The 19,103-nt window shown below is 38.5% G+C and overlaps 1 protein-coding gene across 3 annotated transcripts in view; it reads left to right on the top strand.

Annotated features, from left to right (window-relative positions):
• Positions 1-4,472: 4,472 nt before the first annotated feature.
• ICE2 (interactor of little elongation complex ELL subunit 2) overlaps positions 4,473-19,103 on the top strand; it is a 65,930-nt gene continuing 51,299 nt past the window's right edge. Inside the window, exons 1-6 of one of the 3 annotated variants that reach the window (XM_037054021.1) lie at positions 4,473-4,570; positions 5,286-5,419; positions 5,525-5,659; positions 7,605-7,709; positions 15,592-15,853; positions 16,944-17,063. In XM_037054021.1, the coding sequence (XP_036909916.1) occupies positions 5,619-5,659; positions 7,605-7,709; positions 15,592-15,853; positions 16,944-17,063 (528 nt within the window). In that variant the 5' untranslated portion in view covers positions 4,473-4,570; positions 5,286-5,419; positions 5,525-5,618. Of the gene's footprint in view, positions 4,571-5,285; positions 5,420-5,524; positions 5,660-7,604; positions 7,710-15,591; positions 15,854-16,943; positions 17,064-19,103 lie in introns of those variants that run through there. The other 2 variants (XM_037054022.1, XM_037054023.1) reach the window with 2 other exon arrangements.

The following is a 19,103-nucleotide window of genomic DNA, read 5'->3' as shown; positions in this document are numbered from 1 at the left end:
ATAACAATGCACAAACCTCACCACAAATTATAAAGTAATGTCAAAGACAAATAAAATATTCTGAAGTCAGAATAAGGGCAACTATGCCTGCCTTTTCCTACACACACATACACACACTACAATACCTAAGTGTCTCTTGCACTCAGTAAAATAAATGTTTGAATTGATCCCCCAAATCGTCCCGTGTACCAAACAATCCCGAATCCTGCTTTTATTTCCAGCTACCCCACAGAAGAGGAAGAATGACATGCGTGTGAAATACATGTGGACTGTCAAATTCCATATAAGTATGAATATTCACCACCTTCCAGTGTCTTGGGAAATTGAGAGTTAATGGAAATATTGGAGATCAAAGTATAAAATCAGTTTCCTCTGGGCCTTTGGCCAAGCTCGTGCCTGACCTCCTGATACAAACAGTGCTTTACACTCAGCTCTCCTTCGTGGATTAGCTTGCTGCACTTCAAGAACGGTACTTAAACTGGAGTATGAAAGGGACATCTTAAAGTTCTGTCTATAGTGATCTCATGGGATAATTAGATAGAGAAAACAAGTGTCAGGTTATTATAAATCTCCTGGAAACAAAGCCAAAGAAATAATCATAGACTAATCAGTAAGACCTGACCACATGTCTTAGTTGCTGCTGTTACTACTAAGCTTTATTTCATGGGTCAAGATCAATGTAGCCCCTCAAAACTGGACTTCTAATTCTAATGTGCATTTGGATCAAACTGACTGGTGCAAAATAGGCCTGCTTCCCGTTCCAGGTCTCAAAAGACCAGCACGTGCTCATGTGCTGGGGAGGCTGCTGGCTGATGTGCTGAGATGCAGGTGATCTTGCACATTTCTCCATCTTGGTTTGGTTCACAAGAAGAAATACAACCCTGCTAACAATTATGATAACTTCACTTAGCAAGTTGCTTGCAGTTTAAAGTGTTCTTTTGAAATTTTGGTCTGATGAAACATTTTGCATGCTCAAAGTAAGTACCTACCATTATAAATTCTTTCAAACTGAAATTGGCTTCTCATTCAACTTCTGGGTTTGCTTGTTTCTCGGTTTAGCAGAAATGGAAAAACAAATTTTTTTCTACTTAAAATTCCAAAGAATAAAACAGTAAAATCACTTTGGAAAATAGTTTGACAGTGTCCTGAAGAACTAAACAAAAATTTATCATACAACCCAACAATTCCACTTCTGGGTATCTACCCGAGAGAAATGAAAACACAAAGCTCACAAAGACTTGTGCACAAATGCTCACAGCAACATTGCTCATTATAGCCCCAAAGTGGAAACTACCTTATGGTTCTTCAATTGTCCAATGGATAAACAAAATGAGGCATTTCCATTAATGGGTTACTTACTACTCAGCTACAAAACCTAATACCTGCTACCATATGGATGATCCTCAAAAAATACCCTGCTAAGAAAAACAATCTAGATGCAAAATACTACATATTATAATTTGATTTATATGAAATGTTCAGAAAAGGCAAATCTACAGAGATAGAAATCAGATTAGTGTTTTCCTGGGGGTGAGGGTGACAAGGATTGACTGAAAGTGGACACAAATGACTTTCCAGGGTAATGGAAACGTTCTTAATTTGGTAATGTCAATAGTTGCAAAACTCCAAAACTCCCCACACTTACTAAAAAATCACTGAAGAGCACATCTAAAATGGGCGAAGTTTGTGGTAGATAGTAAACCTACCTACACACCTCAATAAAGCTCGTGCATGCACTTTCTCTCTCTCTCTCGCACACGCACACACACACACACACACACACACACACACAGGTTTTCTCATCACCAAGAATAAAGTCCAAAGGCTCAAATTCTCTAGCACGGCATAAAGACCCCCCTCTAGCCCCTCTCCTACAATGAGCTTCATTCCCTCTGCTCCACACTTGCACAGTAAGGCAGTAACTTCTCCCCTTCCCCAGAACATGCTGTTTCACACTTTTATGATTTTTCACACCTGAAAATGCACAATCTATCTTCTACTCAGCAGACTCCTACTCATCATCCTTCAAGATCCAATGTAAACCAGGCTTCTCCAAAATAGTCTCTAAAGTGTCTCAGTCATCAAAATTAATTCCTTCCTCATTGTGTTCCCATGAAAACTTCTATAATATGTGTGGATATTGTTTCTTATCTTTATTATAATCACTTGTTTTCAATGCCATGTCCACTGTGTTGTGGGTTTGGGGGGAGCAGAATAAGTATATACTAATAGCTACTTTTTGTTTAACATTAATCTTTGCATATTACTTTTTTTTCCCTCTTTACATTTACATATTACTTCTAATCCTCACTATGATCCTGTAGGTGAGCTGTTACTGTCTCCTCTACTTGGGCTCAAAGAATAAACACATGTTCTAGAATCCCACTGCCATTAAGCAGAAAACTGAGATCAAACCCATGTATGCTGGACTCCCCAAATCCATGTTCTTTTTCACTAAATTGCTTCTGGCTTACAAAGCAGAGCATATAGGGGGAAAAAGATGCATATATTTAATACATTGTAATGGTGAAATTATGAGACCTGATTTTTATTTTTAAGCTTTATTTTTAAAATTTTTTATTGTTACTCTATTAGAGTTGTCCCAATTTTCCCCCCTTTGCCTTCCTCTGCCCAGCCCACCCCCTGCTCCCACAGTCGATTCTCACACCGTTGACCATGACCTGATTTTTAGAATCAACTTTATCACACTAATCATGTAATGTTGGAAAAGTCACTGGACAATCTGGGCCTTAGTTTCCTTACTAGGAAAATGAAAGGGTTGGGATAGATAATCTCCAAAGTTTCTTCTGGCTGTAAAAACTCTGATTCTGTGTGCTATCTCGCAACCACCGGAACTCAAGATACACCAAACCAGAGCAGGCTGCTTGATGCTAATCTAGAATCTCAACACAGGCCATATCTGGTGATGTCACCATAGCACACAACTGTGGGCTCGTGGATCCCAGCTGCGTGAACGCTTAAACAGTTCTGGAGTGGTCCTTGAGCAATTGTTGAAGACTAGGACAGGACACCCAACTCTCTCTGATTGTGACTAAATGCTTTATGAACTAGTTCCCAACACACTAACTGCTACATTGCCTTATCTCCATGTCCATCCTAGCACAGGCCATCAATACCACTCACCTAGTAAGAAATGCTACAGGCGTGGTGCCAAGCATTGCACTAGTTGATCTGCAAGGCTTCACAAGCAGTGTCTCCTAACCAGCCTCTACCCTACAACTCATTTACTACCTTGCCAGATAAACTTTCCTAAAACATAGAAGATCCAATGGTGTCATTCCTCTGCTTATAAGCTCCCCTCTCTTGCCAGCATCTATTTCTTATACAATAAAGTCAAAATCCGTAGTCTGGCTTATCAAATCTTCTGTGGTCTGGTCCCAACCTGTTTCTCCAAACTCTTTTCTACTACTCTTCATAAACCTTGCATTCCAGGCAAAATAAACTACCTAAGGTCCTTATATTCAAAATAGGTTTTTAACATAAGCATAATTTTTACCTTAGCTTATTTTAAACAGCATGAATCATCCTAAAATTTACAACTTTCCTGATAGCACACAAACTGGATTTTGTTCATACGTTTATGTAACTCCTTGTGCTGGTTTCTGTTTAGAATGTCCTTTCCCATCATCCTCGTACTTCAAACTCTTCAAATGAGCTGACATGTTAAGTGGACAATGTGGTAACGGACATTTAAATACTCAATACATGTCTTTAGGTATTCAAAGCTGCCTTCTCTCCCTCTCTGTACTCACTCAATCTTTACGCACCCCTCTTGCATAGCTTAACACTTCCTGTTTTGTTTTAGAATCATTTAATGTGAATGTCTTAGATTCTCAATGATCAAAAGCTCTTGGAAAAACCACTGTTTGGCCTTAGTCCTAGGTGTTCCCAGCACTAAGCACACATTACAAGTGCTCAATGAATCTTTCCATAATGGACGAGGGAAGGAAAGGGAGAGAGAAAAAAAAAGACTGATGTGAGAGCCAGTCAAGCCGCTGGTAGAAACTGACATCTAAACCGGAACAGGGAGGGAGTGGAGACCTACTATGTGCCAGGTACTGTGCTGAGCACAATTCATCACTTACTCTATTGAATCCTTTAAAAAAAAACCTACTAAGTTTGTCTCTTAATTTTACTGAAGAGGTGTCGGGGTCAAGGAAGTCAAAACCGTAAGCTAAGGGGAAAAAATTAGTCTGTCGAGACCTTTCCGGTACTACGCTTGTCACCAGCCCTCTTCCCAATTTATCACTGAGGTGGACGACGTGTCTGGACAAGCATCCCCCCACCCCCCACCCCCCACCCCAACCCATCCCACCCGCAAGCCCAAGCAAGCCCAATCTGCCTGTTTCCACGCTGAACTACCCAAGTGTGCGGGTCGCAGTGCGGCCGTAACGGGTCCCACGGGCCCCGCCCGCTGCGCCGCGGGTGACGTCATCACGCCGTGCCGACGCGGTGCCCGCACGTCCTTTAAATAAGGGCTGCCCGAGGCGCGCGGGACAGTGTGTGGAGTGGGGACGCAGCCCAGGTCAGAGGCACTGCGGCCCGCGAGGTGGGAAGAAAGGCTGCTTTGCAGTGGGAACGCGGAAGGGAGGATGCTACCTTGCAGGCGGGCGCATTTTTGAGGGGCGGGAGGACGGAACATGGCGGCACCATCGGCTGGGACCGCACACGGCTCCTGGCTCTGGCGCGGCCCCAGCCTCCAGCTTAGCTGTCTCCCTTACCTGCTTTCCTGGAACCTTGTTTCTCTTCTCCTTTAGTCCCCGTTCCCTGGGCCATTCTTTTTGCCCTCACTGACTCTCCCATACTCCACTCGGGGTCGAAGTGCGACATGTGGGTTATTTGGGAGCTGGTCAGGCCTGCCCCCTGCCCAGAGACCAACTCCTGAATTTGTAAGTTTCTCCCTTATGCCTTATCAGTGCGTCCAGGGTGACAGGAGGAGCCCCTAACATGGAGTGATCAAGCCTGATTTGTAGTAAGGGTGATTCCTCTAAGTGACCCTGTGAAATGTCCCTTGTTGCCTGGACTGTGTTCTCCTCAAAAGGGTGGTGCTTTTTGAAAGATTTTTGATCTCCAGAAAGCTTTTGGCTTGCATTGCTTCCCGAATATGCCCCATACCAGGGTGTGATTGGAAAACCCAAAGCAAGATTTATATTGGCAATTGGAGCTGGGGGAGAGCTGAGTTAAGACGTACTGCTCCACGCCATAATGTGATGCAGTGTGGAAGCAGTGAGAACACCATTCTGTTTCCGCTCTTATTTTCTCAGTGAGTATTCTGAGAGTGACATTCCTGGAGTAAATTAAATGGAGGAGAATGTACCCTACATCATCATTGCTGTTCTGCAAAGAGCCTCGGCAACGTTCATCTGTCTGCTGTTCTAGGTGTCCTGCCGGTTTTAGGGTAGGTGTTAGGACCAGATCCTTAATGATGTGAGTTAACAGCACCTGGTTTAACACCACTGGAACAATCACCTGCTTTTAATGTTGACCCTTTGTTTCTCCTCAGGTGAGTGTTGATTCTGGAGAAGTCCTGCCTCTGCTGTAGCCTGCATTACCAGGCAGCAGAATTGTGAGCTAGAGTGAAGGAGAAGTCTAAGAATATGAGCTCCATTGTGGCCGTGAGTGAACCGAGGCTGAACTGGTGAGCTACGTCTGATTGCAGTCGCCTTCAAAGAACTAAAGTGGGACTGGGCTGGTTTAGGGAAGGAGGCTTCCCAAACTGGAGCGGTGTGGAGGGAACAGAGAAAGTACAAATTCAGTGGCTCAGAATTCACCCCATTCTTACCTTCACGTACTGAACACTTTTGAATTATAGCTAACTGCACTTCATCTTCTAAAGTGGCAGGTCAGCACTCAGATTGCTACTAGGTATGACTCCCCTATGTATTTATTGTGTCTTTTATTTTTTAAAACATTGTATTGTTTACTTTTAGAGAGGGGGAGAGAGAGGGAGACAAACGTGGTTGCGTCTCAAACGGCCCCCACTGGGGACCTGGCTGGCAACCCAGGCATGTGCCCTGACTGGGAATCAAACCAGGAACCCTTCAGTTTCCAGGCTGGAACTCAGCCCTCTGAGCCACAGCAGCCAAGGCATACTTATTGTATCACAGTGAAGGAGAGATGCCGGAATCTTCTTGTGCCCAAGAACCTTACCCACTTCTGTACAAGTGATAAAAAGACTCCACCTTTAAAAATAGACAAGCTTCTTTTTATTGTTAGACTCTATATCAAGTGATCATGTAAATGCATAGGCTATTTTAGAAGTGTATGAGAACTTCACAAATAGAGGACTCAGTTAAGTACCATAAGTGGCTTTGTAGAGATCTAACTAATATATGTGCTGCTTTAAATTAATTTAACACACATTTACCGAGCATCTGCAATTTTCTAGCCAAGGAAAGTACAAAAGTTAGAAGAGATTATAGAAATAATTAAAATGGTACCTGACTCAAAAAAGATGCAATCAGTATGTACTCAGTAAGTATTTGCTTATTGCAAGCAATGCTCCCTTCCCCCAAGGAGCTCACAATTCCTGAGGCCTATGGCTTTGTTTTTGTATGATATGCAAAAACCTTAAAATGTAATGAGATGGCACAGATACAGTACCATAATAGTAGTAAGAACTGCACTGGTGAATAGCAAGTAAGACATTCTAATTTTACCATTTATACTTTAATCTTTTGGGGGGAGCAGGGGGATAAATGCCTTTAAAAACAGTAAGAAATGAATATGGAGCAAACATGCTAGAATTTTCCATTTGGGGAATGGGCCAGCCAGAAGTTGCCATTTAATTGAAGGTATACACAATAATTCTCTTTGCCATAAAGTGTGTGTTCAGATGCAGCACAGCGTTCTTATACGCCATTGACAATGTGAAACCAAGTGTGGTTTAGAGCTTTTGCGAAGCATTGTAGCCCTCGAACTCTCCTCTTCCACAGAATTCTACTAATCTTTGTCTTCCCAGGTTAATGGTTCTCAGTGTTCTTAGTTTTTTAATTCCTTCATTCAACTAGCATTTATGGGATGTTTACTAATGGTGAACATTGACTGTATTAGTTTCTAAATTTTTATGTTATGGAAAATCATATATGACCCTAGAAATAGTTTTGGTAGACACACACCATATATCACATTTGCCAAGATAATGAAAACAGGAGATATGCAGTCTTTGTAGAGCATGAACAAAAATAAATGAGAAGCATTTTCTGTCAGTAACCAGACACAGTGTTATGCCCAGAGCCAGAGGTGAACCCTGCCCCTACAGACCTTGTATTGTACTTTAATCTGTTCTATCTTTCACACTTTAGTGTCTCTGATGTTTATTTAATGGGTTACTAAAGACAAAGCAGAGCTGGTTGTTGGAATTGGGAAATTTCAGAATGGCCCTGTGCTAAAAGCTATTTAAGAAGGAAAACATCTAAACTCATGCATCTGGTACTTGAAATTAAAATTATTAAGAGGTGATTGTCTAGGAAAGGGGCTGCAGAGGGCATGTCGTTATAAATTACCATTGTATACCATTATGCTGCTTACTCTAGCAGGAGATTTTGAATTGCCAAATGCAAGTAAATTACTTTGCTTTGCAGGGATATCTCCTCAAAAAACGGTCTTAAGACATTCTTTTCTCGAGAAAATTATAAAGATCATTCAATGGCTCCAAGTTTAAAAGAACTGTGCATTTTATCCAGCAGGTAATATGTTTATTTATTTGGTTAACTAGTTCCATATTTGGTTGTTATTTTTTCTGATAGTTGAAGTTTTATATCTACAACTACTATTAAACATTCAAATTATAGAAATATAAAAATTAGAAAACAGAAGAACTCAAGACCTCTCTTTTCAGGCCTTTCTCCACACATTAACAGATAAATAGATATTAAAACAAAAATAGACTCATATTATATTAGTTCGGACAAAAAGCCCATTTAGTTTTTACCATAAAATGAAAGGCACATTTTTCATTTTCACCAATAACTTTCTTGATTTGGATATTTGGTATATGCTGGCTGTCTCCTGCTATTGGCTTCTAGTGGGTAGAGACCAGGGGTGCTGCTGAACATCTTCCAGTGCATAAGGCAGCCCCATGGCAAAGAGTTATTTGGCCAAAATGTCAGGAGTACCAAGAAACTCGCAAACCATTTTTGACATGTTCAAGCAGTCACAGCACCTTTTCCATATATTACACAAATCTTTTTTTGTGTTTCACTTGGCATTTTTTGCCTTTCTTGAAATAATAAAGCATAGTACACTAAATGTTGCATATTTTCTTCCACCTTCAATATTAAAATAGCTGCACAAAAAACACCTTTTTTTGATAAGTTTTTTAAAATGCATGTTGATATGACAGCTGTCACAATACAGTCTAACAAAATTGTTTTCAATGAAGTTAAAAACAACTAAGCACTACTAGAGCCATCATACAGAAAAAATTAAACTTTCTCTGCTATATGACACTACAAATGCTATATAATACTACAAATACTATAAAACTTTATAGTTTGTTTTTTCATTTAAAATAACATTTTCTGTATCTTTCTATATATCTGCATATTGCTCAATCTTCTTAATAATTGCATATTACTTTATTACATAAATGTACTTTTTAATTCATTTAGTCTTATATGTTGTAAAATGTTTGTGTTCCTTTTTTGAAATTATAAACTTTACATCTATGAATTTTTTGTAGTCATTTCTGAGATAAATTCATATAAATGGTTAGATGGCATATAATATTTTAATAGATACTACCGAACTGCCAGTTACCACCCCCCCATTTCACCCCCCCTCCCTGGCCAGAATGAAAATACCCATTAATCGATCCTTTTCCCTTCTCACTGCTTGCCTGACTTCTAACAGCTCTTCTTTCCTTTGTGATCGGTGGTTTCTACAGTATTGTGGATGAATCTTGAAACTACGTAATCAGGTTTACTAGGAATGAGTAAATATACCAAATGGGGAATTAGGTTGCTTCTGGGGAGCTCAACATTTATTTTCATCTGTTGTCCCCTCATTTTTCAGTAGAAAAGAAGTGAATTTTCAGCCTCTTCGTCAAACGGGACCCCATCTTTCCTGCCTTCTCAGTACCCTTTCTGTCAATTAACATCCCCTCTTACTCCTATATCTTTGTTCTCTCTGGATCAGTACAGGCATGCCTCATTTAATTGGGCTTCACGGGTATTATGTTTTTACAAATCGAAGGCAAGACCACTACGTACAAAAGACTATTACTCGCTTTATTGTGAAATTTGCTTTATTGCGGCAGTCTGGAACCAAACCCACGATAATCTCGGAGGTATGCCTATATTTAAAAGTGTTCATGTTTTTCCTGTCTTTAATCCCTGGTCACCAGATTCCCTCCTAGTTACTTTCTTACCTCTTTGTCCATTTATGCTTAGACCCTTTTAAAGACTTGTGTGTGCATGCTGGAAGGACACTAGGGACAACAGTACTGTGACATGCTGAAACAATAAAATGGCAATAGTAAGTCCGTCCTTATCAACAATTACTTTAAATGCACTGAACTCTCCAAAAGACAAATTGGGAGAATGGATTTAGAAAACTGTATAAAAAACTTCCCTTCATTGTATAGCTCAGAGGACTTGCCTCACAGAACATCCCACTGTAAATCTGGCTTCCACCCTTTATAGTCTAAGACTGCTCCTCTCAAAATGAACTAATGACTATAGAGATATCTTACTCTCCTAGTTTTCCTCCTAGTCTGGTGACCGGAGTTTCTCAATCTTGTTTGCCATCTTCATTGTTAGGCTTACCATGCTGGCTCATCAGACTCTGGATCTTTAAAAAAAAAAAAAATACTGATTTTGTACTCTCAACCCAACCTTTTTTTTTTTTTTAAAGATTTTGTTTAATTTTAGAGAGAGGGAAAGGGAGGAAGAGAAGGAGAGAAACATCAGTGTGTGGTTGCCTCTCATGTGCCCCCTACTGAGCACCTGGCCCACAACCCAGGCACGTGCCCTGACTGGGAATTGACCCCATGACCCTCTGGCTCATAGGCCAGCACTCAGTCCACTGAGCCACACCAGCCAGGGCTCAACCCAACTTTTGGAATTTGAACCTTTGAGGATGTGTCTGTGGAATCAATTAATTAACCTTATTGATATTCATTTAGGTCATCTCTGTTCCTTTACTAGTATAAACAGCATCCTTTTTATACATGTGCCAGTATTAGAACTAGAATAAATTTCTATAAGAGGTGGGTTTGTATGTGTTTTTTATTTTGACAGGTATTGCCAGATTGCCATTAAAAACATTAACAGAACAAGCACTTTTATTGGTTCCATCAAATTAACACATAGGTCCATATAAAAGCAAGCAAAAGTTGTATTAAAGAGACAATTTCAAAAATATTTTAAAAGAGGCAATTTTAGAAGCAGTATTCTTCCCAAACCGCGTAATTATGTGTTGGCTAATGTGAGCTGTAGACATTAGATTCCTTATAAATGTACATCTGTGTTTATTTCTGTCATTCAACTTGTACTGTGTCTTAGGGATAAATAGTTTCTTCAAACTTATTAATAAAGAATTGCCTTTGTTTATTTGAATAATAGAATGCCTACCAATTCTAGTATCCTGGTATTTGGTGAACATAGAGCTTTACCTTTAAAAAAATTCTACAATTTTAAGAACTTTTATCTCAGTCATCTTTTTTTCATTGAACTAAAAATTTCTAACATTAATCTTTTTTATCCTGACACTACTTCTTAGTTATTTTAATGGATGTTTACAAGTCCACTACCATTCAGCGTATTCCAGGTGTGGAGTATAGTCTGGATTACGTGAGGGAGAGGACCTTTTACCTGCATTAGGGTTCGCCTAACTCCTAAATTTTCTCCCTAGAATATGATTGTTTTTCTGTAGATTTCCATAAAGCATAAAATAACTTATTGTAATTTACCTTTTATGTAGAAAAATAAAGACAAAAGCATTGATTTCATGTATTTCTAGTCCTTTTTGCTAACCTTGAGTTTTACAAGTTTTACAGTAAGGAATGTATTTTCAGACTGTATTAATTTGTAACTGTTTCCTTGATTGAAAACTGGGAAGAATATAAAATTTTTGTTAGCCTTAATTTTGTATTTTTATTCTCTAACATTTGAAAAGATATTAAGAATGCTAATTACATGACTTTCAAACAGTGTGAAGTTTTTATGCAACCCTTCGGTGAAAGGTAAACATTTGCCTTCTTTTCAAATTTAAAGTGTCTGGTTGTAGACATTTATACCTGAGTTGCCAACAAGGGAGTAAGTAGCTGTAAATAGAAAATCAACTGTTAAATTTTAACATGTTTAATATAGAAAAGTAAATCAAATTTGGGAGGTAGAAGTAGACTTCAGATGAAGACTAGACGCAAGCTCCATTTCCAAATGCTACTTAAAGAAGCTGCCCAAACCAGTAGACTTAAAAATTAGGAAACTTGTGGGTTGCAGGCCAGTTCCCTGCAGGCCAACTCCCAGCAGGGGATGCACAAAAAGCAACCATACATTGATGTTTCTCTCCCTCTCTCCTTCCCCTCTAAAGGTAAATAAATAAATAAATAACATCTTTTTTAAAAAAATAGGAAACTTGAACTTTTGAATTCTGTCTTTTTTCCATAGAAACTTTAAGTAAAAAAGGAGAATGAGTAGTAGACAAAGTGAAGGGGGAAGACTTCAAACCTTCAGCTGAAATAAAATATAATGCTGTAAATGTGGACAGAGAAAACCTGTCAGATGTTTTTGGCTCGCACCCTGATGAAGATTTGACAGCACTGCACACGGAAATGGTCTTGATGTGCTGCCGTTTCATTGTTGCTGAATGTAGCCAGTTTAAACTGCTAGAAATTCTTGACATTCCTACTCTGGCATATCTGAGTCAGCATCTTGTTGCTGCAGCACCTTAATTAAATTTGCCAGTTTGTGCCACAAGGACAGACATGTTCGTATATTCAAAGAGACAACTGTGAAGCAGTATTGTTAAGAGTTGTGGACACAATGCTGTGAGGTTTGAATAGCTCTCAAGACATTTTCTAGTGAGAAATCAATTTGCTGTGATATATTTCTCCCAAGATCAGCAGTTAATATTCATTTTGTTAACCTAAAATATGCTTATTTTTATACAGTTATGGGAAAAACTTTAGTCACTAAATATGTCTTCTTTCATCTATATTATTTTCAGAGCCAATCTAAGTATTCTTAATTCGCATTTACTAACCACCTCTTTTGATTAATTTTCCATCCATGAGTTTAGCTCTAAAAAGTGGTCTTGAATATTTCTTCTTTGTTTGGGTCCTTAAGTCTTCTTCTAAAACTTTTGGGATTTTTACCATATTTATTCTAATATTGTAAAGTTGATTTAAAACAAATCATTGTTAGTTTTGGATGGAGCTTAACTCACCCTTTGTCCAGGTTCAGATCTAGATTGGTAATTCTCAACCTTATCAAGCCAAAATCTTCCTGTTTTTCATAAATACTTACAAGAAATAAGATACCTCCTTTACTACCTTGAGTTGAAATTCATAGTTGATACTACCCACAGATATAATATTAGAAATAATATCCTAGATACATAAATATGAATAAAAGAAAAACAATTTATATTCTAATATATGTATTAATATGTAAATTCCTAAAATAGTGCAGTCGAAGATATAATGAGGTAGTGAAATGCACCAGCTAAAACAAATAAGGTTGGATTTAAGAAGTGTAATTTAAACTACACTTATAAAGCAGTGATTTTTCAACTGGTGTGCCTCAGGATTTTTAAAACATGAAGTACTTAACTATTTTGTCAGGGGCTCTGATATCTTTCCCCTTAGATTTTCAAAAAAATGACAGCAGCCAATAAAATAATAGCCATCCAATGTGAGTGAATCAAAATTATACCCATTTTTGTCAGATCAACAAAAAATATATATTTTTGGTGTGCTGCAGAATTTTAGTAATTAGTTTATGGGTGCCATGAGATGAAAAAGGTTGAAAATTACTGCCATAAAAGAATCATAAGAAAACCAAAGAGAATAAAATGTATTAAGATAAGTAATAACAAGCCCTGGCTGGGTAGTTCAGCTGGTGAAAGTGTCATCCTGATACACCAAGGTTGCAGGTTTGATCTCCGGTCAGGACACATGTAAGAATCCATCAATGAGTGCATAAATTGAGGGGAACAACAAATTAATGTTTCTTCCCTTCTCTTCCTTTCTTTCTTTCTCTCTCCCCCATCTCTCCCTCCCTTCCTCCTTTCCTCCTTTTCCTCCCTTCATCTCTTTCTCTCTCTAAAGTCAGTAAATAAAAGAAAAAAAGGTAACAGACCAGACTTGTATATGGTAATAGGAAGCCTGAAGAGACCTTTGGAAGTTGTGCAGAACACCATCATACATTACAGGCAGGAAGTATTCCCCACTTTTAAATTCCTTCAGTTCTTTCCCTCTTTTTTGACAACCCAGATGCATCCACAGGCTTCCAAAATGTCCTCAAGGATTCAGTACTGTTATAACTGAGAACCACTGCTCTGGGTATTTCCTGCCTCTCTCCCTCTCCCTCTCAATTCCTAATCTTGATGTCCTTAGGATACTGCTCAGTCACCTATTCAGCATGTTTTGTTTGCTAACCTGAGAGGTCCATAGTCACATCATATTGATGTACATATTTCATTTTCTTTCTTCCTCAATCATTTTATCTGCTTGATTATAAGGTCCCAGGAAGCAGAAATTGTATCATGCTGAATGTTGGTTGTATCTCTAGTACCCAATATAGTCTGGCACGTAGTAGTCACTCAATAAATATTAATGGAGGAATAAAGAATGAATCAACAGACATTCCTCTTTCTCATTACTTTTCCTTTCTCTTGGGTTATCATTGTTGTTAAATTTGCCACCAAATATAGGGAATAATTGCTGCCATAGAAATTAGAGTTGTTGAGGCTAAGAAAATGCAGTGTGTGTGTGTGTGTGTGTGCGTGCACATGTGTGCGTGCAACCAAGCGAACTAGGGCTTGTCCATGTGGCGCCTTGATGCATGACCCAACAATTAATGTTGGTGGAAACAGACTTTTATTTACAGGAGTCCAACCTTCTGGGGCTGAGAGCCCTCCTGCTCAGAGCCCTGCTGTCCCACGACCCAGCATTTTTCTTGCTTCACAAAAGGCTATAAGCCACAACCATGCCCAGAAGCTCCCCATGTCCCTGTCTGTTCTTAAGCCGGCTGTGCAAACAGGTCTCCATCCCCTCTGGAAGATTCTCTTGTGGGTTTCAGTTTCCATCTTCTTGCAGAAGCTCTCGTCTTCAGGATCTGGGGTGTGTTGTCCTCAGCCTCCACGTAAGGTTCAGGAGAACATGTGCCATGTTACGCTGGATCATGGTGGAGTCCAGGGAGGCACATGTCCCAAGAGAGTGACTTCTCTGTACACCCTTCCAGGAAGCTGGAGTGTGCAGCATCAGCATTCCTGGTCACAGTTCAGCTCAGCTCCAAGCCCCTCCCACGAATCCATGCTTGGTTAGGCAGGTCCCCGAACCTCTCCATCAGCTCTCTCCTTATACCATTTCCTCCTGCGTGGCTTCTTCTTCCTCTCTTTCAGACCTCATGGCGGAATTCCTCCTTACTACCCCAGGTTACATGGCAGAATCCCCTTCTCTTTCAGACTGTCCTTATTTTAAATGCTCAGCCCAGAACTTCCTAAGTGATCTCACATCCAGTCTCTCTTATCATGTGCTACTTTTGCCAATTCCCCCATATTTTTTACCTTCTTTCAGCTGCCATCTTTAGTCAGGGCAAGAGTTCCCCATGACATGGGCATCCAGGGTGGGCATCCACCTCAACTGGGTATGTCATAAGTCACTTGACTCTGAAAGCCACTTATACCTTTTGCCCAGGGCAGTAGCACAGCTAGCAACTTGCAACAGTTATGCAAAGTATCTTAAACACCATATCCATTGTCTACCCCTCCCAACCAAGGTTTGTGGGCAGTATGTCAGGGGATCCCTGCTCTGCACCCCATTACATGTATACTTTAAAAAATTAAAATGTAGATTACAACAGCTGAATATCAGGAATAAAGACAGTATGAACAAGATAATGAATTTGTATTCATAATACTTTAATTGGAGTGGTTTGGTAGAATCAGTGAATTGGTTAACTTCAAGCCTGTGACCATATCATAACCTGCTCTCTGGCTTTTGTTCATCATAGTAAGTGATATATTTTACTGAAAAATTTAATAAGCATTGTAAACCAACTAGAATGTAAAGATGAAATACCTGCATATATAATTGGCAAGAGTGATTTACTTCTCTTCAATGGAGGGAAAAAACTTCCAAATTGAATGACTTGTCTAAGGAGTGTGCCTCTTCCTTTCCATCAGATAATTGAAGGTGAGCTTGTAATGCAATCCTATCCTGCAGAATACTTAATTTACACAAAATAGCTAGACATCAGAATGCAGGTGGCAAAGTTAGATAATAATTCAGAACTTACTATGTTAATCATGCTATATTCTCCCTGGTGATTAAGAATCATAAAGTTCCATGATAGTAATCTTCATGTGGAAAGCACATATTTGTAAATTGTATTTTTTTTCCAGGCGTATGGGAGAAAATTTGAATGCATCAGCAAGCTCTGTAGAAAATGAGCCAGCAGTTAGTACAGCAACTCAAGCAAAGGAAAAAGTTAAAACCACAGTTGGAATGGTTCTTCTTCCAAAACCAAGAGTTCCTTATCCTCGTTTCTCTCGTTTCTCACAGAGAGAGCAGAGGACTTATGTGGACCTCTTGGTTAAATACTCAAAAATTCCTGCTAATTCCAAAGCTATTGGAATCAATAAAAATGACTACCTGCAGTATTTGGTATGTATTCTATTCTTCAGCTTCAGTAAAAAACATACTTAAAAGTTAGGAAACTGTTTAAATTTGCTTTTATGTTTTATAAAGGGGTAAGTGGAATAGAGGAGAGTTTTGGAGGGGGAAATGGAGACAATTGTACTTGAACAACAATAAAACTTTAAAAATAAATAAAAATCATAGAAACAAAAATGGAAAATGTAAGGAGGTTAATTGATGGACAAAATGGTGCTTTAAGTCAATGGTTCTGGTACAGTTCAGGCATGTTGCTCTTGTTCTGAGCATCTCTCTCTCCAGTTCATCTTAAGTACTAGTAGCAGAGCTTTGCACGGGTCCATGAACCAAGTCAGAATTTTTGCGTATTGCTTTAATTAAGTAGTTTCCAAATTTTCAACTATGTAAATGATGCTGTACTGACATCATGGTTGTAAACTCTGCTTATATCTATGATTGTTTCCTTAAGATAAAATTTTTAAAATAAACCTGCCATATAAAGAGCTACACATGTCTTTAAGGCTTTGATGTGCATTTACCCATGAGTAAATTACTCTACAAAAAGTTTAAACCAGTTTCTTTTTACCACCATTGTATGAAAGGGTATTTTTGTTTTGGTTTGGTTTTTAATATCTTCACTAATACTGGGTGTTACCTTTGCTTTCCTCTAATTCGATAGGGTGAAAAGGTGACCCCTTGTTTTACAGTAATTTACAGTGATTGCCAATAAAATAAGTATTTCTTGTGTGTTTATAAGAAACATTTCTGTTTCTTTTGTAATTTACCTATTCATTTTGTTTGCTTATTTTTCCACTTGGGGGTGCTTTTCATTGTTATTAATCAAGAACATTTTATAAAATAAGCTTACTAATTCCAAAGTGTATATTGTAGTATTAGTCATTTTCCTTTCTTTTTTTGAGGAGTTTTTAGTAACAAGTATGTCATTATTCTATAATTTTAATTAGCCTTTTCTTTGTGATTTTTGTTTTGGATGTGATACTTTTAATTATTGTATAATTCCAAATTATTACAACAGCGATTGAGGTGATTGTTTTTAACCAAGCTGCTTATTCTACATGTCTTCTTTTTTAAAAAAAAATAGGATATGAAAAAACATGTGAATGAAGAAGTTACTGAATTCTTAAAGTTTTTACAGAATTCTGCAAAGAAATGTGCACAGGATTATAATATGCTTTCTGATGAAGCACGTCTCTTCACAGAGGTAAAAAAAAAACCTAACATTTACTTAAACTGCTGAGTAATAGGCAATAGCAGCATTTTAAAGTATGTGACGATCCTGTCAAATGCATATGGAAGTATCAGTATTACCGATTTAGAGGCCAAATAGTTTTTTATGATGTATGTGAATAATAGAAATACTCTGCTAATTGTTAAAATCGTGTACTATAATATATTCTTTTTTCTTTTACTGATCCACCTACTGTATTTGAGAGTTAATCTGTTACTCACATGGATGCTTTGATCTGAGGCAATGATTTCCCTTAGGAGATAATGGGTATTTAAGGAGTTAACTTAGTCATTAAAAATCTAAATGGTCCTTTAAAACTTAATCACATAAATTTGTATTTATTATTTTATGGTAACCAACTACCAAGTGATAATTTTCTACTGTGAGTGCATTTTTTATATGAGTAATACATGCAAATTTATTGGCAAAGCATGTAAGTCACTCTGCCTTGTATCTTACCATCGTTCAGTGGGCCTAGGAGAAATTTAGAGCAACCTACTTAAGTAGTTACTATTAATATATGCAGTTGACCTTTAACAGAGCATAGGGGTTAGCTTTTGCAACCCACCCTCCTCCCGGGGTTGCAAAAACACAGTAAAAAATTTGTCTGTAACTCTTAACTCTCCATAAACTTAACTATTAATAACCTACTATTGACCCAGGAGCCTTACTAATAACATAAACAGTTGATTACACATTTTGTCTGTTACATGTATCATAAACTGTATTCTTGTAATAAAGTAACCTAGAGAAAAGAAAATGTTATTAAGAAATTCGTACAAAGCAGAAAATACATTTACAGAAAAATTCTCATATAAGTGGACACATGCAGTTCAAACTCATGTTGTCTATTCAGGGGTCCACTGTATAATGTGTAGAGTTCATCTACACCAACACCAGTCTGGATTTTTCCTTTAGGCCTTTAAAACTGGTCACTGTATACAACAGTGTGATACACCTAACACTAATATACTCTACACTTAAAAATGGTTAAGATGAGTTGCGGCCAAGATGGAGGCACAGGTAGAAACCCTTTGTTTCCTCGCACAACCAAAAGGAGGATACCAACCAATCTAAAATCAGTAAACAACAAAAAAATGCCAGAAAATCAAACTGCATGGAACTCCAACGACCAACGAATTAAAGAAAAACAGCCAGAACAACCAGACCAGCAGCCCTGAAGCTCGGCAAAGACAGTCGCCCTGCCCTGGTGAATACCTAAGGTCCCACCCCGTTACAACCTATCAGCTGCACCAAGACAAAGACATATGGCCCGAATGAAAGAATACAGCAAAACCTCAGAACTAAACAATGAGGAGATTGCCAGCCTATCTGATGGAGAATTTAAAGCCCTGGTAATCAAAATGCTAACAGAACTCATGGAACTTGGTTGAAAAATGAAAGATACCCAAAATGAAATAAAGCAAAATATTCAGGGAACCAACAGTGACAAGAGGGAAACCAGGATTCAAAGCAACAGTTTGGAACAAAAGGAAGAAATAAGCATCCAACCTGATCAGAACAAAGAAACAAGAATCCAAAAAAGTGAAGAGAGGCTAAGGATTTTCTGGGACAACCTGAAACATTCCAACATCTGAATCACAGGGGTGCCAGAAGGAGCAGAATAACAGCAAGAAATTGAAAACTTATTTGAACAAATAATGAAGAAAAACTTCCCCAATCTGGCAAAGGAAATAGACTTCCAGGAAGTCTGGGACGCCCAGAAAGTCCCAAAGAAGTTGAACCCAAAGAGAAACACAGCAACACACATCATCATTAAGTTACCCAAGATTAAAGACAAAGAGAAGGTCCTAAAAGTAGCGAAAGATAAGGAGAGAGTTACCTACAAAGGAGTTTCCATAAAGCTATCAGCTGATTTCTCAAAAGAAACCTTACAGGCAAGAAAGGGCTGGAAAGAAGTATTTGAAGTCATGAAAGGCAAGGACCTACATCCAAGATTACTCTGTCCAGCAAAGCTTTCATTTAGGATGAAAGGGAAGATAAAGTGCTTCC

The sequence above is a fragment of the Sturnira hondurensis genome, unplaced genomic scaffold, assembly GCF_014824575.4.
Source record: "Sturnira hondurensis isolate 20B ecotype Veracruz unplaced genomic scaffold, ASM1482457v3 Scaffold0008196, whole genome shotgun sequence".
Lineage (NCBI taxonomy): Eukaryota > Metazoa > Chordata > Mammalia > Chiroptera > Phyllostomidae > Sturnira > Sturnira hondurensis.
The sequence above is the reverse complement of the archived record's forward strand: the minus strand, read 5'-3'. Positions and strand labels throughout refer to the sequence as shown.